This window comes from Tauraco erythrolophus, chromosome 24 (assembly GCF_009769465.1).
Source record: "Tauraco erythrolophus isolate bTauEry1 chromosome 24, bTauEry1.pri, whole genome shotgun sequence".
Taxonomy (NCBI): Eukaryota; Metazoa; Chordata; class Aves; order Musophagiformes; family Musophagidae; genus Tauraco; species Tauraco erythrolophus.
Window position 1 is genome coordinate 108,815 of NC_141488.1, and position 23,665 is coordinate 132,479.

At 46.2% G+C, this 23,665-nt stretch overlaps 1 protein-coding gene across 1 annotated transcript; it reads right to left on the reverse strand.

Annotated features, from left to right (window-relative positions):
• Positions 1–370: 370 nt before the first annotated feature.
• On the reverse strand, positions 371–17,560 carry LOC104384670 (dual specificity protein phosphatase 14). Its single transcript, XM_086626171.1, has 3 exons — positions 17,312–17,560; positions 10,292–10,296; positions 371–722 (listed from the first exon to the last, which is right to left on the reverse strand). Exons 1-3 carry the CDS (start codon positions 17,558–17,560, stop codon positions 371–373), a joined length of 606 nt encoding a protein of 201 aa, XP_086482297.1.
• Between the last annotated feature and the right edge of the window lie 6,105 nt (positions 17,561–23,665).

Consider the following 23,665-nt stretch of genomic DNA (forward strand, 5'->3'; position numbering starts at 1 on the left):
TAACGAAATATCCAGGCTACCACATCACAAAGCGCACTTTATTCATTAACTCTGCCAAACGCCTTTTGGGCCTTTCCTCGTAGGATACTCATAAACCGACTGAAAAAGGGAGGGAGGCTTTACGAAAGGAAGAAACTGATAAGGAGAACTCATGCTGCTAACCCAGAGAAATGCGGATGGGGGAATCTCTGTAGAGAGAAATGCTTTGAAGGGAATCGTTGGCCTTGCAGGTTAGTGAGGTGAGAATTAGTTGAGATTCTGCTGTATGGTAAAGAACCAAAGTTGGCTGTAGAAGGAGAAGGGGATGTCTCCAGTCTGGTCAACTCAGAACAGCGTGTCCCTTCTGTTATGCTTCCTGTCTGCAGTCACATTAAATTCCCCAGTAAGGCATCAGGGGTCTCCTTTCTCGCTCATAAACATCTGGGATGCTGCCATATGGTGTCTGTACCATTTTAACCATTGTCTTCCCAAAGAGCTTCCTCTCGTAGTCTATCAGTTGCCTCCAGAAGCCCACGTTGGGGCGTATAATGGGGCGTCTCGATTTGACCCAGTTGTATGCCTCAAAGAGGGTCACCTTGTGGTACTTCATCAGGTAGGCGATGCAGAGGGTGGCCGACCTGCTCACGCCCGCGGCACAATGGACTAAGGTGGCCCCGTGCTTCTGCACCACGCTGTTGATCTTGTCGGTGACACTGTCAAAGTACAGGGAGATGGGGATGTTACTGATACTTAGAATTTTAGTAATTAGAATTTAATCAATAGTTTGTAATTAATATAGTTTGCAATTGATTTTAATAATATAAAGCTTTAAGAAATATTTCAATGAAAAGTAAGCTCGTAGAGTAACCAGACGCTGCTATGAAATTCCTTGTATAATCCTGTACCAAGACCGAAGGGATAAGTTAGAATCATGTAGAAATTAGATAACAAGTACAAGTTGACCTACCAATTGATTTATGATACTTACATAGAACTAGAAGAATGCACGTAGCTATCAAGGTTTGGGTTAATGAGAATGAAGAAGGCCAGCCGTAACGATTTATGGGTACCTGCCAAAAAACCAAAAGGTAACTACCAGAAACCGCGAACTTAAGCGAAAGGTAATTCCGGCAGGGGGAGATCACGACCACTGACTCACAGACCACCTACCCATATTACACCCCAGACTGATTTCCAGATGATTCTAACTTTTATTGCGCAGAATCGGAAATAGGGGAAGAATATGCTAATGATTTTTGGGAAATAATTGGCTTATGTATATGTAAGCTCTATATAAGAAGTTTAATTTCAGTGCAAGGTGTGCACGCTAGGAGGAGATATCCCCCGTGCACCCTGCACCGCAATAAAGAAGTGTCTGCTTGTGGAATCATACACACAGTTACCGTTGGGGCCTGACCTTGATGATTTAAGCCTGTGTTCTTGAGGAAGCTGGAAAACACCGATAAAGAGGGTAAAAGAGAAAAGGGAGTGTGAACAGCTGGTGCAGGGAGTGTGAGAAGCTAGTGCAGGAGTGTGAGAAGCTGACATGGGGAGTATGGGAAGATGATATAGAGTGTGTGAGAAAATGATGTTTAGTTTAGCAGGTGGAAAATAGCTCCTTTTAGGCATAGCCAATAGTAAAGTTAAAAAGGGGGGATGCAGGATGAGCCCCTGCAAAACAGGCTTAACAAAGCTATATACACCTTGAATTACCTAAATTTGCACGATCGTGATGCAGATCCTCCTATTGTAAGACATTTTCACTCTCTCCCAAACAAAGGGGAAGAAGGTAACGAGCAAAAGTAGGGGTAAAATCATTATTAACACAGAGATGGAAGGGACCATTTGAGTTATTAACCTGGGGTCGAGGATATGCTTGTGTTTCCACAGATAACGGCGTTAAGTGGGTCCCTGCGAGATGCGTGCGACCAGCCTTGAACTGCAATGATGAGACCACCTCGGACAACGTCAGGTAGACGCGGAAGAGTCTAGTGGATGCCAACAACCCTGTGATTCGGAATAATCATCTGGAACATAGCATCACCAGCATTGGACTGGGAACATCACAGACCAGAAAGTTTGGCACTGAAAGGACAAGTGGGAGATTGGGTTGCTTGTTTGATCTGGGGGACAGGGTTTGAGATTAATTGGGAAAGAACTAAGATACAGTGAGAAGAGAACTTGGCTGAAGGCGACAATGAATGTTTATTATCTGTTGCTGGGAATAATTAGCTTAGAAATATGCTCCACAGCTGGAGCTGTATGGGTCTCAGTTTCACAGGGAAGGAACGTATGGGTGACAATGGCTAATGCCATAGGTCAGGACACTATCTGCTTGTCAATATCCTCAGCAGGTAACCCTTTCCACACTTGCCTGATCGGACTGCCTACAGTTAAGGTAAAGTTGGTATGTATTAACACCATGCCAGGCAGCTTAAGCGACAAGTTATGTTCTTCATGGCACAATAACTGGGATAAACGGGTTAAACACCTACTCTTGCTTGGATCAGAGCCGCAAGAGCTAGAGCTCCTAGGATCGGTAAAAATGGATTATTGCCTGTACTTTAACTACTCAGGACCAGATCAAGCAGGAGTAGTTAGTGTAAATGCCACCACAGATGTGTATTGGAGTGCGGCTGCATGGTGCAATATTACCAGTCGCACTATCTCCAAATCTGCTAATGCACGTGCTAATGCACGCCTGCCACAAGGATTGTTCTTGATATGTGGGGATAGAGCTTGGCAAGATATTCCTTCGCATATAAGGGGAGGTCCGTGTACTATGGGGACTTTAGGAATGTATTTACCTAATACCACCATGATGCTAAGTCATAGGCACACCCGAAATAAGTGAGTGCAGTTCTGGAGCTGAATTTTGGAATCCAGCAAAAATGGTTGCAGCTTCAATACTTGCACCCGGAGTTGGAGTGGCACAGGTGATAACTACACTGAATAAATTAGGTTGTTGGCTTGTGAAACAGACTAATGCTACAGCTTCTGCTTTAGACATGCTCTTAACTGATGTGAGTTCAATCAGACACGCTACACTGCAAAATAGAGCTGCCATAGATTTCTTATTGCTAATTGCAGGGGCATGGTTGTGAGATACTAGAAGGAATGTGTTGTATGAACTTGTCTGATCACTCAGAATCAATTCATGACACAATACAGAAATTGAAAGATCGGGTGAATGCATTTCAGGTTCATCAGGATTGGTTGGGTAGCTTGTTCAAGAGTTGGGGAATTACAGGTTGGTTAAAATCTTTAGTAAAAGCAGGCATTATATTATTAGTAGTTCTTTTATGCGTAGTAATAATCATCCCCTGCCTATTGTCATGCTTCCAACGGATGGTACAGAGTACGGTTCATCGAGTAATGATCATAGAAAAACGAAAAGGAATTGTGGAATCATACACACAGTTACAGTTGGGGCCCGGCCTTGATGATTTAAGCCTGTGTTCTTGAGGAAGCTGGAAAACACCGATAAAGAGGGTAAAAGAGAAAAGGGAGTGTGAACAGCTGGTGCAGGGAGTGTGAGAAGCTAGTGCAGGAGTGTGAGAAGCTGACATGGGGAGTATGGGAAGATGATATAGAGTGTGTGAGAAAATGATGTTTAGTTTAGCAGGTGGAAAATAGCTCCTTTTAGGCATAGCCAATAGTAAAGTTAAAATAGGTGTGTGCACTATTGTTTGTAACCAATCACAGCTGGGTGAGGGGCGCGTGGGCACATCGTGGCTAGAGTGGTAATCTATAAAAGCTGTCTGTATAATAATAAAAAAGGTGTCTCTGCTATCACATCTACGGAGTCCGTGCATTCAGCCGTCGCATCTGCTTATCTACATCCCATTGGTGTTGGTAAGTTTCTTATTCCGGATTTTCGGCAACAGTTTTGGCGACCCAGATGGGACCTCGCTGAAGGAGACCGGAGGAGTCGGGGACCTGATCGGTTCCAGCCGGCACCGAGGATTTCTTGGGGACACCCATCGATCCCCGATCCATAAGGCTCTTAGCGACGTCCCCTGGATTTTGGGTAAGACACTTCTTTTGTCTTAAACGAGTGTGTTAGAGTCCTATGACATAGAGGGGTTCGAGTCCCGTCTCTGGAAAGTGGGTTCGAGTCCCACTGCGAGTGGATTCGAGTGCCCTCGCTGTACCTGCCTGTCAGTCGCGGCGAAAGCTGCGCAGGGTTGGGCAGAGGATCCTCGTGGAGTGGAAGCCTGGGCGTCTGCCCGTGAGCCATAAGCGAAAGCTATTGCAGGGTTGGACATAGCGGAGACTTGGAACCCATATGCTACCTATAGTGTTCTATAAGTCGTGCCTCTAATGTAAGTTAGAAGTTTTCTTGTGTGCTATACTGTGGAATTGTTTGTCTTGACTGGGTACTGAGGCGCTGAGTTTAGTGTTTATTGTGTTACATACTTGTATTCTAGGTGATAATTGCAGAACTGTGCGAGTGTGACCGTGAGAGAGAGACGTGCAATTGAACACGAAGCGAGTGCAGAGTTGTCCTAGTTTTAGCTGGGACAGAGTTTTTAACAGCTAAAAGAGCTCCATGTTTTGGTTTTACTCAGAGGCTCACTCTGAGAAGAATGTTGATAGCAAGACTCCAAGGACTTTTCAGTGTGCCAGAGTGCAGAAGCACGGCAGGATAAGGAGGGAGCAGAGCTGGGACAAGGGGGACACGATTCCCCTTGTGATTTGTGGTGGAACTTAAGATTGAGGGCCAAACTGGCCAATTAGTATTCCATATCATGCAGCGTCATGCCCAGCATAAAAGTGAGGGTCAGCCGGGAAGAAGGGCTTTGGCTCTTTTGCGCTTGCTGCACTGTTGCTCTGTTGTTTTTCTTTCTTTTTTCCTCTCTCTGCCCCCTCTATTTCGGGGCCTCGCATTCGTCCAGGATTGCAGCTTTGGGACGAGATGGGCTTCGCATACGAGAGGGTGGTGAGCACCTACACTGTGTGTTAAATCATCTGTATTAAATTGTTCTTATCTCAACCCACGGGTTTCCCGTTTAGCCTTTAATTCTCTTCCTCATTCCTGGGGGTGGGGGAGGGGGAGTGACCGGCTGTGTGTGGGGAGGGGGTCAACCTAACCCACGACAGTCTTAATTGGTGCCCAACGTGGGGCCCAAAGGGATTGAGATAACGACGTTGCTGGCTGGAATGCTGTTTGTTATGTTCGCATACATGTTACCGGACATTCATAATTTATTGCCCTATCTACCCTATATGATGTTAGGTGGAATGTTTATGTGGTTTTCTGGCTCTGGGTGTTGGACCGGCGTGAAAAGTCTGTTATCGGTAATTAAGGGTCTTGCTATACTGTAGGGTGTAACTCTGATAAGATCATTGGTGCTGGGACCGGCTCAGTCTTTGTATTCAGCGGTGCAGAGGGGGATGGTGATGTGGAGCTCGTTTATTAATTTTGAGCGTCACCTGGTGGATGTCATCGCCAATTATACCGGGGAATTTTCATTCACAAAAGCTTATGTTGATTTTGATAATGCCGAACATCATTGGAATAATTTAACCGGTTTGATTGTCCTGCAAGATTTCCTGAATATATATTTATTTATCTATATATTCAAAGGGGTGCATACCAATTTATTCCTCGGGTTATTGTGCTTGCCTTCTCGACTCCCATGACAAGCACTATAGCTACTCAGACTAGTACGGTATCAGTTGCCCCCGTAAGGAAAAGAAAATGTATACAAAAGTTAGAAGATGAAGAAGAGCAATCAGGGCCATCAGAGCAACCAAACAAAGAAGAGCAACCATGTCCATCACAACAATTGGAAAAAAGAGCAACCGAAGAAATGTGTACGAAAGTCAGAACGCAGAGGAGAGGATGATGATGATGAAGAGCAACCAGGGCCATCATAAGAGATGAAGCAGGAACATTCTGGTTCGCCCCAGAGAAAATTTCAATGGAGGAGAAGTGACATCATAGATGAGACGATAACCACCCGATCTCTAAAAATGAGCGAGCTGCAAGATATTAGAAAAGATTATGGCCGTCTTAGAGGTGAGCCCATTGTCACTTGGTTGCTCAGATGCTGGGACATGGGAGCCAATAGTATGGAGTTAGATGGTAACGAAGCCAGGCAGCTGGGAGCCCTTGCCATGGATGGAGGCATTGATAAAGCAATTGGAAGGCAGACACGAGTCCGCAGCCTCTGGAGACAGCTCCTGGCAGCTATAAAGGAAAGGTAACCCTACAAGGACGAGGTGCCATGTAATGTAAGCAAGTGACCCAACATAGAAAAAGCTATTCAGTACCTGAGAGAACTGGCTGTGCGAGAGTTGATTTATCTTGACTCAAGGAGGGGACCAAGACTCGAAGATCCAGATGACGTCCGGTGCACACGACCAATGTGGCGGAAGATTATACGGAGTGCACCACCAGCATATTCCACCTCATTGGCAATAATGGACTTCGGAGACGATGATACACCACTATCCGTAGGTAATCTGGTCACTTACCTCCGACAATATGATGATAATACTTCTATACGAACCTGTGTTGCAGCTGTGGAAGAACTGTCTGAACAGGTCAGAGACTTAAGAGAAAAAGTAGATTTCCCACCACCTGAACGTTCTAGAATTTCAGCTGTCAGAACCAGGCATTACCCTCCTCGAGAGAGACAAGAGGGATGGTACAGGTCGTGGGGTGAGCTGTGGTTCTACCTCCATGATCATGGAGAAGACATGAGAAGGTGGGATGGAAAACCCACCTCCGCTTTAGAGGCCAGGGTACGCCAGTTGGAAGGAAGAACCAACAGAAATAGAACTTTCTCCAATTCCTCCATGACAGCTGTTGCCCCGGTCTACAGTGAGCAGTCCACTAGTCAAAATGGAAGGGCTGATCGTCCTAGCCACCCTGTCTCTAATCCTGCTGATTCCTATGATGAATACGGTAACAGGCATTAGAGGGGCCCTGCCTCCAGCCAGGTGGAGGAGAGGGATAATCGAGTGTACTGGACTGTGTGGATTCGGTGGCCTGGCACATCATACCCCAGAAAGTATAAGGCTCTAGTGGACACTGGTGCCAAATGCACCTTGATACCATCGAACTTTAGAGGGGCAGAATCCATCTGTATTTCTGGAGTGACGGGGGTCTCAACAACTGACTGTGTTAGAGACTGAAGTGAGCCTAACTGGAGAGCAGTGGCAAAAACACCCTATTGTAACTGGCCCAGAAGCCCCGTGCATCCTTGGCATAGATTATCTGAAGAGAGGGTATTTCAAGGACCCAAAAGGGTATCGGTGGGCTTTTGGCATAGCTGCAGTAGAGACAGAAGGCGGCAGGCAGCTGTCTACTTTGCCTGGTCTCTCAACGGACCCTTCTGCTGTGAGATTACTGAGGGTCGAAGAAGAACAGGTGCCAATTGCTACTACAACAGTGCACCGACAGCAGTATCGTACCAACCAAGATTCTCTGATTCCTATCCATAAGTTGATTTGTCAGCTGGGGAGTCAAGGAGTCATCACAAAGACGCGCTCACCTTTTAACAGCCCTATATGGCCTGTACGTATGTCCAATGGCGAGTGGAGGCTGACAGTAGACTATCGTGGCTTGAATGAAGTCACACCACCATTGAGTGCTGCCGTGCCAGATACGCTGGAACTTCAGTATGAACTGGAGTCAAAGGCAGCCAGGTGGTACGCTACAATTGATATCGCTAATGCGTTTTTCTCAATTCCTTTGGCACCGGAATGCAGGCCACAGTTTGCTTTCACTTGGAGGGGCATCCAGTATACCTGGAATCAACTGCCCCAGGAGCGGAAACACAGCCCCACTATTTGCCACGGACTGATCCAGACCACACTGGAACAGGGTGATGCCCCAGAACATTTGCAATACATTGATGACATCATTGTATGGGGCAACACGGCAGAAGAAGTTTTTGAGAAAGGTGAAAAGATAATCCAAATCCTTCTGAAAGCAGGCTTTGCCATAAACCAGAGTAAAGTCAAGGGACCTGCACAGGAGATTCAGTTTTTGGGAATAAAATGGCAAGATGGTCGTCGTCAGATTCCGATGGACGTGATTAATAAAATAACAGCTATGTCCCCACCAACCAACAAAAAGGAAGCACAAGCTTTCTTAGGCATTGTGGGTTTCTGGCGAATGCATATTCCCGATTACAGCCAGATTGTAAAACCCCTCTATCAAGTAACCTGAAAGAAGAACAATTTTGAACGGGGCCCAGAGCAAAAACAAGCCTTTGAACAAATTGAACAAGAAATAGTCCGTGCGGTAGCCCTAGGACCAGTCCGGACAGGACAAGATGTCAGAAACGTGCTCTACACTGCAGCCGGGGAGAATGGTCCCACCTGGAGTCTCTGGCAAAAAGCGCCAGGGGAGACGCGAGGTCGACCTCTTGGGTTTTGGAGTCGAGGATACAAAGGATCCGAAGCCAACTATACTCCAACTGAAAAAGAGATCCCGGCAGCATATGAAGGAGTCCGAGCTGCTTCTGAAGTGATTGGTAATGGAAGCACAGTTGCTCCTGGCACCCCGATTGCCAGTGCTCGGCTGGATGTTCAAAGGGAGCGTCCTGTCTACACACCATGCAACTGATGCTACGTGGAGCAAGTGGATCGCGCTGATCACACAAAGAGCTCGGATAGGAAACCTCAATCGCCCAGGAATTTTGGAAGTGATCACTAACTGGACTGAAGGTAAAGACTTTGGAATGTCACCAGAGGAAGAGGAGGTGACACGTGCTGAGGAAGCTCCACCTTATAATGAACTATCAGACAATGAGAAGAAATACGCTCTGTTTACTGACGGATCCTGTCACCTTGTAGGAAAACACCAAAAATGGAAAGCTGCTGTATGGAGCCCTACTCGACGGGTCGCAGAAGCTACTGAAGGAGAAGGCGAATCAAGTCAGTTTGCAGAGGTAAAAGCCATCCAACTGGCTTTAGACATCGCTGAACGAGAGAAGTGGCCAATGCTCTATCTTTATACCGACTCTTGGATGGTAGCAAATGCCCTGTGGGGATGGCTACGACAATGGAAGCAGAGCAGCTGGCAACGCAGAGGTAAACCCATCTGGGCTGCCCCATTGTGGAAAGACATTGCTGCTCGAGTAGAGAAGCTGGTTGTAAAAGTACGACATGTAGATGCCCATGTGCCCAAGAGTCGGGTCACTGAAGAACATCAAAACAATCAACAGGTGGATCAGGCCGCCAAGATTATAAGTGGCTGAGGTGGATCTTGATTGGCAACATAAAGGAGGAAAATTTCTAGCTCGTTGGGCCCACGATGCCTCAGGCCATCAAGGAAGGGATGCAACATACAAATGGGCTCACGATTGAGGGGTGGACCTAACTATGGACACTATTGCAGAGATGATCCATGAATGTGAAACATGCTGCAATCAAGCAAGCCAAGCGGTTGAAACCTCTTTGGTATGGAGGGCGTTGGTTGAAATATCAATATGGAGAGGCTTGGCTAATTGACTATGTCACACTTCTACAAACTCGCAGTGGCAAGCGTTACGTGCTCACAATGGTGGAAGCAACCACTGGATGGCTGGAAACCTATGCCGTGCCCCATGCCCCTGCTCGGAACACTATCTTGGGCCTTGAAAAGCAAGTGTTGTGGCGGCATGGCACCCCAGAAAGAATTGAGTCAAACAACGGGACTCATTTCCGTAACAATCTTATAGACACCTGGGCCAAAGAGCATGGCATCGAGTGGGTATATCACATCTCCTATCATGCACCAGCTTCTGGGAAGATTGAACGATATAATGGATTGCTAAAAACCACACTGAAAGCAGTGGATGGTGGAACCTTCAAACAGTGGGATACGCAATTAGCAAAAGCCACCTGGTTAGTCAACACTAGAGGATCTGCCAATCGAACTGGTCCTGTCCAATCAGAACTTCTACGTACTGTAGAAGGAGATAAAGTCCCTGTAGTGCACATGAGAAATATAGTCGGGAAGACAGTGTGCTCTATTCCTGCCTCGGGTAAAGGTAAACTCATTCGTGGGATTGCTTTTGCTCAGGGACCTGGGTGCACTTGGTGGGTGCTGCAGAAGGACGGAGAAGTCCGATGTGTACCTCAAGGGCATTTGATGTTGGGTGAAAATAGAGGATAAAATGAATTGAATTGCATGATATTAATTGCTGAATAACCCTGTCCCTGCATACCGTCATTGCTATGGTTGTCACATTGTACTAATGTCATTATATTAAGAATCATCCAGGTTAATGAAGAAAGAACTTCGTCAGAATCAGAACTGATTCCAAACACCCAGCAACTTCATCTAGATCAACATCTTCAACCTGCAGACGGCAGCTGGATACACCAACTATGAGCTCCTAGTGCCACACGCGAGAAAGACTACATGTCATTCGTTCTACTGACTGAGCGAATTCCACGTCATCTTTCCTGCCCTGAGAGACTGCTGTAACAGATGAAGACACATTTTGGAAGGCTGACCCATGGCTAAGGGAATAGTATATATGTAAGGTTTGAGCATGTCATGCATGGTATGGAATAAGGGGTGGATACTGTCCTAGTTTTAGCTGGGACAGAGTTTTTAACAGCTAGAAGGGCTCCGTGTTTTGGTTTTACTCAGAGGCTCATTCTGAGAAGAATGTTGATAGCAAGACTACAAGGACTTTTAAGTGTGCCGGAGTGCAGATACACAGCGGGATAAGGGGGGGAAGCATAGCTGGAACAAGGGGGACACGATTCCCCTTGTGATTTGTGGTGGAACTTAAGATTGAGGGCCAAACTGGCCAATTAGTATTCCATATCATGCAGCATCATGCCCAGTATAAAAGTGAGGGTCAGCCAGGAAGAAGGGCTTTTGCGCTTTGGCTCATTTGTGCTTTGGCTCTTTTGCACTTGCTGCGCTGTTGCTCTGTTGTTTTTCTTTCTCTTTTCCTCTCTCCCTCTCTGCCCCTCTCTATTTCAGGGCCTCACGTTCGTCCGGGATTACAGCTTCGGGACAAGACAGGCTTAGCACATGAGGGGGTGGTGAGCACCTACACTGTATTAAATCATTGTTATCTCAACCCCCGGGTTTCCGGTTTATCCTTTAATTCTCTTCCTCATTCCTGGGGGTGGGGGAGTGACCGGCTGTGTGTGGGGGGGGGTTTACAACCTAACCCACGACAGACTGGAATAAACACACTCGATAGCATCCAAACACTCATGTTCCAGTTGTCCTTCTTCCTGTGTGGAGCTTAAAAGCAGGATTTACCAGGTTAGTTGTTTTTAGAATCACACGTTTGTCTTTCCCAAAGTCAATTTGTGAGCTTCCTGTATCAGCAGCACTGTTGCTGCCACCGCTCGCAGGCAACTTGGCCATCCTTTACTCACTGTGTCCAGTTGTTTGGAGAAGTATCCAACGGGTGGCTTCCAACTGCCCATCTTCTGGGTCAACACTCCCAATGCTATGCGTTGCCTTTCATGGACAAAAAACTGAAAGTCCTTAGTCAAGTCTGGAAGTCCTAAAGCAGATGCTGACATCAAAGCACGTTTTAATTCGAAAAAAGCCTTTTGTTGATCTGGTCCCCACACAAAAAGAGAAATCTTCTGGGCTTCATACAAAGGTTTAGCAATCAGCCCGTAATTCATGATCCAAAGGCGACACCACCCGGCCATTTCCAAAAATGCTCTGAGTTCGTGAATATTTTCTGGTTCAGGTATATTGCAAATAGCTTCTTTTCGACTTTTTCCCAATTGTTGCTGCCCTTTAGAAATTCCAAAGCCCAGATATATCACAGTCTGGCAAGCTATTTGGGCCTTTTTCCTGGATACCTTGTACCCATTTAGTCCCAGAAAGTTCAAAAGATCTTTTGTTACCTGGATACAAGTTGACTTCTCCTCTGTAGCAATCAGTATATCATCCACATAATGTAGCAGTAGATGTCCAGGTCTTGATTTCTCTTGTTTCCATATCTCGAGTTCTCTCGCCAACTGATTCCCAAAGATCGTGGGACTGTTTTTAAATCCTTGGGGTAGCCTTGTCCATGTTAACTGCATCTTTCGTCCAGTCTGTGGATTCTCCCACTCAAAAGCAAACAGTTTTCTACTTTCTTTTACAAGGGTATACAAAAGACAGCATCTTTTAAATCAAGCACTGTAGTAATGTGTACGGGTTTGCTACGACTGGGTAAATACCTTTGACTATTTGATTCACCACTCCCTCGTATGCGAAGCCTGTCTCGTCCCGAAGCTGCAATCCCAGATCAACGCGAGGCCCCGAAATAGAGAGGGGCAGAGAGACAGAGAAAAGGAAAGAAAAGCAACAGCGCGAAAGCACAGCAAGCGCAGAAGAGCCAAAGCACAAAAGAGCCAAAGCGCAAAAGCCCTTCTTCCCGGCTGAACCTCACTTTTATACTGGGCATGATGCTGCATGATATAGAATACTAATTGGCCAGTTTGACCCTCAATCTTAAGTTCCACTACAAGTCACAAGGGGAGTCGTGTCCCCCTTGTCCCAGCTATGCTCCCCCCTTATCCCGCCGTGCTTCTGCACTCCGGCCAGAACACGGCACACTGAAAAGTCCTTGGAGTCTCACGTCAAACCACAAACATCAGCTTGCTATCAACATTCTTCTCAGAGTGAGCCTCTGAGTAAAACCAAAACATGGAGCTCTTCTGGCTGTTAAAAAAAAATTCTGTCCCAGCTAAAACTAGGACACAGTCCTGAAGAATTGAAGGATGTACCACTGGAGCAACCAGACTGGGAATTGTATACAGATGGCAGCAGTTCAGAAACTAGAAAAAGTAGCAATCATGAGCTATAAAGCACACCAAATTGGAAGCACAAAAGAAATTGTTGGAAATACTTTAGCAGATAGGACAGCAAAGAAAGTAGCAAAAAAACCAAGCATTCCAAATGGCATTAATTCCCTCCAAAACAGTAGCCCTTCCTAGGGAAAAGCCAAAATATTCAGAGGAAGATGATAAGTTAGGCCAGTTATTAAATGCTGAAAAAAACTTAGCTGGATGGTGGGTAAACCCTAGTGGACAAGTAGTGATTCCACCTCTTTCGATGAGAGAAATAATTCGAACAAAGCATCAGGAATGTCACTGTGGAGTAGAAGCTTTAGTGACTTCTTTACTGAAGCAGGTGATATCAATTAAAATTCTAGGATTAGCTACAACGATAACAGCAAAATGTGAAATATGTTTGAAAAATAATCCAGTAATCAAGAAAAGAGCCCAAATGGGTAAGTTAAAATCTGGTACAGAACCTGGAGATTATTGGCAAGTAGTTTTCTCAGAATTACCTAGACAGAATGGGTACCGGTACATCCTGGTGGGGGTTGATACTTTTACAGGATGGCCTGAAGCCCTTCCCTGTTGCACCACACAAGCAAAAGAAGTAGTAAAGTAACAACTTTAAGAAACTACTGCAAGAAATAATTCCAAGATTTGGAATTCCAATTGGAATTTCATCTGACAGAGGTCCATACTTTGTTGCTGAAGTAGTCCAAAGCATTAGCAAAGTATTGGGCATTGCCTGGTACTTACATGCATCCGGAGGCCACAATCCAGTGGAAAGAAAGAGTCAGAGTCTAAAGAGACAAATAAGTAAAATTTGTCAAGAAACAAATTTAAAATTGCCTCAAGCATTACCTTTGGCATTACTTCGAATCAGAGTACAGCTAAAGAGTGGAACCCCTATCAGTCCTTATGAATTGGACTGGATAGTCGCACTCAAAGAGCTGTGCTCAATGGTTCAATGTCCACGTGGAGGCCAGTGATGAGTGGTTTTCGTCAGGGGTCGGTACTGGGACCAGTGCTATTTAACTTCTTTGTTGGTGACATGGACAGTGGGATCGAGTGCACCCTCAGCAAGTTTGCAGATGACACCAAGTTGTGTGGTGTTGTGGACACGCTGGAGGGAAGGGACTTTGACAGGCTGGAGAGGTGGGCCTGTGAGAACCTCATGAAGTTCAACAAGGCCAAGTGCAAGGTCCTGCACGTGGGTCGGGGCAATCCCAAGCACAAGTACAGGCTGGGTGGAGAATGGATTGAGAGCAGCCCTGAGTAAAAGGGCTTGGGAGTGCTGGTGGATGAGAAGCTCAACATGAGCCAGCACCGTGGGCTGGCAGCTCAGAAAACCAACAGTATCGAAAAAACCAACCGTATCGAAAGCAGCGTGGGCAGCAGGTTGAGGGAGGGGATTCTGCCCCCCTACTCTGCTCTCGTGAGACCCCACCTGCAATACTGTGTTCAGCTCTGGAGTCCCCAACACAAGAAGGACACAGAGCTACTGGAACGAGTCCAGAGGAGGGCCATGAAGATGATCAGAGGGCTGGAGCACCTCTGCTATGAAGACAGGCTGAGAGAGTTGGGGCTGTTCAGCCTGGAGAAGAGAAGGCTCTGGGGTGATCTTATAGCAGCTTTCCAGTACCTCAAGGGAGCCTACAGGAAAACTGGAGAGGGACTTTTTAGAAGGGTGTGTAGTTATAGGACAAGGGGCAATGGATTTAAAATGAAAGAGGGCAGATTTAGGTTAGATATAAGAAAGAAATTTTTCACTCTGAGAGTGGTGAGGTACTGGAACAGGTTGCCCAGAGAAGCTGTGGATGCCCCATCCCTGGCAGTGTTCGTGGCCAGGTTGGACGAGGCTTTGGGCAACTTGGTGTAGTGGAGGGTTTCCCTGCCCACGGCAGGGGGGTTAGAACTAGATGATCTTTGAGGTCCCTTCCAACCCAAACCATTCTGTGATTCTATGAATTGTTATATGCATGTAAAAGGAAAACAAAATGTATATAACTATTTGCTTTCTCTAGGGAAAACCTTGGTTGCAATTCGGAGTGCTGTGATTTGGAATCGACCTTTATCTTTAGACACGCCAGTGCATGATTTCCAACCAGGAGATTATGTAAACACGTGGACTTCTGAACCTCTGCAGGAGCGCTTGAAAGGACCTTTCCAGATACTGTTGACAACCTTCACAGCAGTCAAGATCGCAGAATCTACAGCCTGGATACATTACACTCGAGTGAAGAAAGCACCAACACCCTGGAAAACTGTGAATCGTGACCCAGAGACTTTGAAACTGACTCTGAAACATGTTTAATTTCTCATATCTGTTTTTGATTGTTCTTTGGATCTTATGCTGGAAGGTAGCACTGGTGAAACCGTGGGCTGACTTGGTGAGTAGGAACAAAAGACAATTAGAAAGAGAACAAGTGATTGAACTTCCAAAAAAAACACCTGAGGAAAATTTGATATTAGTATTAATTAAAGGATTTGCCTATTTACAGAATGTTACACAGATTACTGCTTGTTTACCAATACCAAGGGCAGCAGGTGAATCTAATCCCTGGGGAATCTTAACTATGAATTTGACTAATCCGGAACGTAAAAATGAGACCATTCACTGTGAACAAAGACCAGTGACTCAATGGTATGAACAAGTGAAATATATTAGAAAAAAATGGAAGTTCCCAGGAAGTAGGGCTGAGTGTACAATATTATTGAATTTAAACTTTGTAGGTATTAATGGAGGTTTGACAGGACTAGATTCAGGATATGATTATGGATGGTGTTCTTATGATGAAACAATAAGGAAAAATACAAGCTGCATAATAATGGAATGGGAATGTAAAGAAAATATTCAAACTTCACAAAAGGAACAACTCACTTGGGAATCAATTTAGTCCATGGCTATATTCTCCCAATTTCAATACATGGCAAAAGCCCCTTCGTGTTTTACATGGGTAGGGTCAGTTAATTCAGTTTGGCCAACAGTGACACATAGAGGAACTACGTCACTAGAAAAAGGGAGTTCAATATCCTGGTGGAAATGTGAAAAAGTTTACAGTTGTAGTACTGTAAGTAAAGTAATACAAGAAATTCCCCCTTAGAAGTTAAACAAATTACCTTAAGCATGCCAACATTGTGTCCAATTTGGAAAATATCACCATTTAAAGGACCCTTAGAAAAGCTAAACCTAAAACGAACTAAAAGGTCCGAGACAGATGACACTTGGAACGAACCATCAACAGGACTGAAAATCAGCTGGACTCTTGAGTCTCTTCTAAATCCTATAGCCTCATATAGAAACAGAGAATGACTGTATCATTTAACAAGTCAAGTAGAGAAGTTAGCAAATGTTAAAAGAAAGGGTTCAAAGAATTGAACATTCAATTGCAGGCAACATCTAGAATGGCACTTCAAAATAGAATGCCTTTAGACACGTTTCTACTCAAAGAACATGGAGTATGTGGATATATCAAGGATAAATTAGACCACTGCTGTATACACATGCCAAATGTTACTCAGAATGTAGAGCATGACTTGGATTTGTTAGGAAAAATTGAAAAAGAAACAGAATCAATCCGAGAAGACGTGTCGGAAGATAGGATAGGAAAAATTTTCAAAGGGAAATCTAAGCTCTTGGATCCAATCTTTGATTAAAACGCTGTTTCTGTTGCTAATTGTCTTCCTGGTGATCATGCTGTTATATACTTGCTTGAAGAAACAGTTTGCTAATAGAATTGCAGTCGCAGAATCATGAGAGTGTTACCTATTATTCCACCAGACTAAAGTTCATCACCAAAATATGCTGAAAAGAATCGTAGCTTTGAAAATGATAATGAATAAGTGCTAAGCAGTAAAGAATAGTTTTCAACACTTTCAAAGGGGGAAATGTTACTGATACTTAGAATTTTAGTAATTAGAATTTAATCAATAGTTTGTAATTAATATAGTTTGCAATTGATTTTAATAATATAAAGCTTTAAGAAATATTTCAATGAAAAGTAAGCTCGTAGAGTAACCAGACGCTGCTATGAAATTCCTTGTATAATCCTGTATCAAGACCGAAGGGGTAAGTTAGAATCATGTAGAAAGTAGATAACGAGTACAAGTTGACCTACCAATTGATTTATGATACTTACATAGAACTAGAAGAATGCACGTAGCTATCAAGGTTTGGGTTAATGAGAATGAAGAAGGCCAGCCGTAACGGTTTATGGGTACCTGCCAAAAAACCACAAGGTAACTACCAGAAACCGCGAACTTAAGCGAAAGGTAATTCCGACAGGGGGAGATCGCGACCACAGACTACCTACCCATATTACACCCCAGACTGATTTCCAGATGATTCTTTTATTGCGCAGAATCGGAAATAGGGGAAGAATATGCTAATGATTTTCGGGAAATAATTTGTTTATGCATGTGTAAGCTCTATATAAGAAGTTTAATTTCAGTGCAAGGTGTGCACGCTAGGAGGCGATATCCCCCGTGCACTGGCACCGCAATAAAGAAGTGTCTGCTTATCTACATCCCATTGGTGTTGATAAGTTTCTTATCCCGGATTTTTGGCATCAGGGACATTGGTCCTGTCAGCCAAAGGCACTTTCACATATTCAAACCGGGGCCAGTTGAAATTGGGAATCTCGATGGTGGTGTTGATGACGCAGGTGATTCCCTGGGAGAGGAGCAGGTGCTGGTTGGAGGTGACACTGCCCCAGCTCAGGTACAGCGAGGGGGTGATTTGGGCGAAGCACCCGAGGGCACCTTCGGAAAGGAATCGTGGAGCCCTGAGAGTCCTCGGTAAGGAGTTGTGGCTTCTGGAGGTCATGGAGGAACTTGGCACTCACACTTCCATCATGGGAAGAGATCCAGCAGGATCTTCAGCCAAGGGAAGGATTGTCTGGCCTGGTGATGCTAGGACAGCAAGAGCTTCCTCCTCTCACTCACTGCATAACACAAGCAACGCCACATGAGTGGGGCAGCTGTCCGAGGAGACCACGTCTACGCAGGAGAACAGGGAAACCCAACTCACCCCCGCCTTGGCCTGGGCAACCTCCTACTGGGCAACCTCCTACTGGCAAACCTCCACGGGGCAAGGTGGTTCTGGGTTTGCATGGTGCTCATTACTGTGGGGCCCCCAGGCATTGTCCAGACCGATATTAATGAAAAAAGTCTCCCAGCCTAATTAGCTCCAATTTCTCGTCGAGGGTTTGGGCAGCCTACCCGTGGGCCTGGACCATGTTTCACCCGGACTAGCTCGTGGAAGATTAGCTACACCTTTTCCACGCTCAGAAGCAGCAACTTCACAACTGGCCCAAGCCCGAGGGGGTGGTGAGAAACAGCTCACCGGGGCTGGATGCAGATGCTAGCAATTTAGATCACCCTGCCCTCTCCCACCCGTCTCCTTTTTTAGGTGTATGCAAGGCCCCGCCAAAGCACATAAAAAGATGAAATTTGCTCATTAGAAAAGGCAGTGAGTCATGTCCATCCAGATCGGTAATCGGCTCCCATCTAGGCTGGGGAAGTGTGGAAAGAGTGACCTGGTTATGTCAGAAGCCGAGAGTCAATCCTAAGCAGAGGCTGGGACTAGGGAGGCTCTTTTCCTGCTGCTTTTATAACGGACGAAGGCGTTGGAGAAAAACACACTCTGCAAAGGCTCGGCTTCGCCCGTGCGAGCCATGCGTTTCCACCTCCTTCTGCTGGGCTCCCCAGCAAGGACCCCGCTTTTCTTTCCTCCACTCCTTCAGGATTTCTCCGAAGCCAGTGGAGAAGCCACAAGCAAGGGGACGAGCCCTGGAGCATTAATAATTTGCAAGTCCCTTTTAGTTTTGCAGTCTCCAGCTGGAGACATGCCATGGGAGAGGCTCCGGTCAGCGTGGGCTGGGAGTCCCTTCTCTGCCCAGGTCCGTCTGAGTCCACCAAAGTGTCCCCGGGCTTCGCACGGAGGGGATCGGGGGTGCTCAGCACCTCGGGTGACGGTACGTCTGGCCCTCGGGCAGCGAACCCTCTGGGTCAGAGCGTCCTCGAAGGGCTGAGAGACCCCGACTGCAGCCATCCGCCTCCATCCCGCACCCCGGGAAACACCTGCAGGTCTCGGCAGTGGCTGGAAATGCTGCCAGTGGATTTTTGGCACGGCTCTGCGGTACGGTAACTTAATGAGCATAACGTGGCTCCTCTGTGCTCGTTCCCTGCTGGCAGCTGCTGGAGCAGCTCCTGCAGCCACGGGCCCAACGTGCCGGCACTGCAAGATTTCATGCCCCAACAAGATTTTTGCCGCAGCTGTGAGTGCTCGGCTTCCCCTGTGGACAGCCCCACCACAGCCACCCAGCTGGAGTGGCAAGGAAAGGCACGGTTTTCAAAGGACTAAAGTCCTTTGAGGAGGGGAAATCCCTGCTCTCAACTGGGTGTTACTGACAAGGCAAAGGATTCGGGCACTTGCACTTGATAACGATCTGTCCTGCTCCGAATCACCGGCCGGCACATGGACACTGTGCACTGCTGGAGCTGAGACGTCTCATAGAGCGTGTCCAACGCTGAGCTGGGGAGAGAAGAGAGTGTGGGGTTTACTGGGATCTGTGCCGGACCCAACCGGGACACCGGGCAGTCCCCCTGCTGCGGTAGGCATAAGCCACCCAGTTCAGGTGTTGTCCGAGGACCAGAAGGGAGGACTACGGCTCCATGGGGAGAGACAAAGGCTATGGGCACAGCGTACCCTCCCTGGAGCTCATTCATCTGCCTCTGGCACCGTGGGGCCACAGCCAGGGGCTGCCGGTTGCTCTGTGTGCCTTTCCCATGCCAGCGGAGAGGCCGGTGGGTGCCACGGCATGTCGCCCCTGCTGGTGCCCCGGCCTCACCGGGAGCACGACAGCAGCATCCCTGCTTCGCTCCCACAGACCGGGGCACCCGGATCTCTGCCCCAGCGGGACCCTGACATGTTGCCTGGGTTGAGCATGCTTGCCTGCCCTGCCCGCCCCATGGCCAGGCTGCTGCCCCCCACACTCCGAGTGCTCCCCAGGGAGATTGGGAGCCCTGCGGGAAGGGCTTTGCTGCTTTCTACAAGGTGGTTCCCGTTTGCAGGCAGCAACTTATCCTGACATTTGCATGCAACAGGCTCAGCTCGCTCTGCCAACGCTGCCGGGCTGGCAGCAAACCACCTGCACGCCGTGTGTGGCCCGCTCCCGAGCAGTCCCGCGTCCTAGTTACGTGCCACTGCCCCGGGGCTCCAAATGGCAGCACGGCTGCTGCTCTGGCCAGAGCAGCTCCTATCAAGGAGGAGTTAATGTTTCGGACAGGAGTTCATGCCACAAGCGAGAGATAAGGCTGCCGTGCTCCGTCAGACCCAACGCCAGTAGCTGAGATGGCTGTGGCAGGAGCAGATCCCAGGGGACGGGCACAAAGGGCATGTTTCGTGGCACTGGCAGCAGGAGCTGGCTGGGATGCCACCGACTGCGACGTGCTGTCTCCGGCGGGTGCCGAAGCCGCAGTGCCACTGCTCACGCGCGCTGGGCTGAGCAGCTGCTGGCGCACGGGGAGCTGCAGACGGAAAGGGCCTCAGATGGCAGAGGCTGCGTGCCAGGCGCGGCGCCTTCAGCTGACGATGAGGAGCTACCGCCGGGCTGGCGGATGCCAGTCCTGGTAGCTGCATCTTCTCGCAACCGCCTGCCTGGCCCCAGCCAGCTCCTGACAAAGGTTTCCCTAAAGTCTGCCGTTCCACTCCTGTGAAACTCCATTTGCCTCCCTCAGCACAGCCGGGTTATCCTGCCGTGTCCCTGCTGTAATCCTAACCCTAATGCTCTTCGTGCAGGAGTTCCCGTCATTGTGCTGGGAACCTCAAAAAGAGAGGAAAGCCTCTTCCCAGCCATTGCTGCGTGCAAGAAGTTAATCTACCCTGACCTCAATCTCTGCCTTTAGCTCTTTTAGGACACTTGTACTCAATACTCGAGACAGGGGATTGGATGGGCCAGTACATATTATACAAGCTGGAGACTATATATATGTTGTCTCTTACAGGAAAAACTTTGGAACCACAGTGGGAAGGACCTTTCCAGGTACTGCTTACTTTGTACACTGCTATCAAGGTTAAAGAGAAAACTGCATGGATTCATCATACCCAAGTTAAGAAAGCCTGTAAAACACCATGGAAAGTCATGCAAGTACAACCTACCAAATTGCAATTATCTTGATTATAATTACGCAAATTCCAGGATGGCAGACGAACACACATCTAAGTGTGACACAAGGAATTGCAACATCATTAAATAGAACCGATTGTTGGATCTGTGCTCGGATGCTTAGAGACGGAGAGCCTCCCATATCTCTTATAGGAATACTGATAAATAGCAAAAAGAATAATCCAGATTTATGGGTCAACACTAACTGGGAAAAAAGTATAGATCAGCAGATTAAGATAGTTATGACGAATCAACTAACAAATGCTACATGTTACCGGAGATGTAATCTCCGTACTGTGGAGAAATCTTTTGACTGCTCCAGCATGGGCCTAACTTCCCAGCTCCCGTCTTTATTCACACAGGATTTTCTTCGTGCAGTCTCTTCAAAGATCTACACTCCAACAAAAAGGCTTCAGAAGAAATTTTGATTTAGACCATCAGGTCTGAAACAAAACACATATGCGATTTCCACAACCCTTGAGCTGGCTGGCTGAGAAACATGACGTAGTGATGCAGCACAGCTTTAATCTGGGTAAATTTGGGATAGCAGTGCGCATTAGTCCAACTTTGACGGCACGAAGCACAAAGGGAGCTACAATTGCTTTAAAGGTTTGCAATTGCTTCTTTAGGCACAGATTTCACATCTACAGTGCCTTATAATTTGTTCTTCCAAAATTGGAGGTACAATGACTGTCTCCTGAAGCGTGATTTCCAGCTTCAGAGACAAATGTCCTTTTACTGGAGCAAAGGCAAGAGATGGACTGTAAACTTCAACCCTGGGAGCAAGACGAAGGAATTTTCCCATGACAGCTTAGATTTTAAAAATGAGTTAACTCCTAAGTTTGAAATGCTCCTGACAGAATCAGAGAAATCAGCACTCAAAAAACACGTAAGGTATTTAAAAGCACATGCCAAATACGTTTGTCACAGGTTTCGGCAAATGTCATGTGGGGATTCGATAAACACCTGACTTTTGGAAATGAAAAGAGATTATCAAAGTTGGGCTTGTCAAGGTCAGGTTGGAATTTGCTCTGTAAAATCCATTACATTTTCTTTAGTGTATATAGAATATCCCTGTCCCATGTAGAGAAGACTTTCTGAGAGCGACATCAGCATTTTTGTGTCATTTTCCAGATTTTTGTCCCATCCTGCTGTGGAGACTTTACAAAAACTGACACTGACTTCAGTTATGACACTTTCTTTTAGTATGACATGATTTTTCAGAATGGAAATTATACAACATAAATTTTTTTATTTATGAATGACAAAGAACCAGGTCAATAGGTACCAACTCTTACCTGCAATTCAGCAGAACTATGTTGTATTGTGAGAAGGAATGCAGGAGTCTTACTCCAAATTACTAATTCTTCCAGCAGGGATACAGCAAGATACAATTTTAAATATTGAACAAAGTATTTGAAAGTTATAATAAAATTGAATTTAATTAATAGATTGAGTCATTCTAAAAAGCTGTTGAAAGAACTGAATAAATTATTCAAACTCACGTCAGCAATATAGTTATCTTCATTACACATTTTGGAAAATTAACTTGTGGACCACTAAGAATTAAAAATAATGACGCAAATATTTTGATGGAGAAAGTGGAGATCTAGCAATCAGTAACACACTGACAGCTTTTGGTTTTTCCTCCTAAAGCAGAAAATGAATATGCGCAGTCCTTCAGCACTACATGGGGAACAAAAAGATTTGCCTTTTTCTGGCTCCGAGCTCTAGATCCGTGAGTGGCTTCCCAGATATTATTTCAGCTTTGCATTCTGCAAAACAGCTACACAATCTCATAAGGTGTGCTGGAAGCATAGTTATTTATGTGTAACTGGATTTGGGATAGTAATATGGAGAGAAATGCGTACGTAATTTTCATGCACTAAAGAGGACTGGACAACAGACTTTTCACAATTAATAACTTGTGTTATGACAAATATGGTGTGTAGAGGTCCTTTGTCAGTCATGGGTACAAATAAGTATCAGGGTCTGTTAATCTGTGTTTTCTGGGCTGGAAGCATTCCTAAAGCCATGTGTCTGATCCTAACCTGTGCAGAGGAGAACCACGCATCCAAGATGAAGCCTGTCATGCAAATCTCGGAGCAGAAGGTCTCTGTGCATGGGAATCATCTGGAAGGATAGTACAGGAAATCAATTATGTTTAGTATTAGGACAACACTGGGGAGCAAAACATGGTAATAAAGCAAAGGAACACCATTATTGCTTGCAAACTCACTTTTTTCTTCTCTGTCTTTCCTTTAACCTGGAATAACAGATATCTACCACTGCGATCTTCAGAGCTGAAAAGTAACAGAAAAAAAATAAGATCAGAGAACTGTATTAGGCTAATTTTGGTAGCAGCAGTATGTGAAGGTAGTCGAAGAGCTTGGGAGCCAGATAAGCCACGACTCCCTCGGGTTGGCAGGCCACAGCAGACTCTGAAGGGGCGGGAGAATAGGGAAGAAATAGAATGTTATTATTGTTACAAGAAAGGACACGAAGAAGAATTGTAATAAGAGGCTGAATGATGAGAAAATTTTAAGGAAGATTAGAGGGCTCAGGGGCTCTATCTGCTGGGGACTCTGAAACAAACTGAGCCCTTGATAAAATTAAAATTGGGTCCCCAGCAACAAGAGGTGGAGTTCTTAGTGGACTCTGGGGCAGAAGGATCTACTGTCCAAACAGTACCCTGGGGGTGTAAAACTTCCTCGGAAAAAGTATCAGTTACTGGAGTTAAAGGGGAGCCTTTTACAGTTCCC

What these genes read in the sequence shown, in the direction of transcription:
- LOC104384670 (XM_086626171.1), bottom strand. Translation starts at nt 17,560, where the DNA reads ATGACCTCCAGAAGCCACAACTCCTTACCGAGGACTCTCAGGGCTCCA.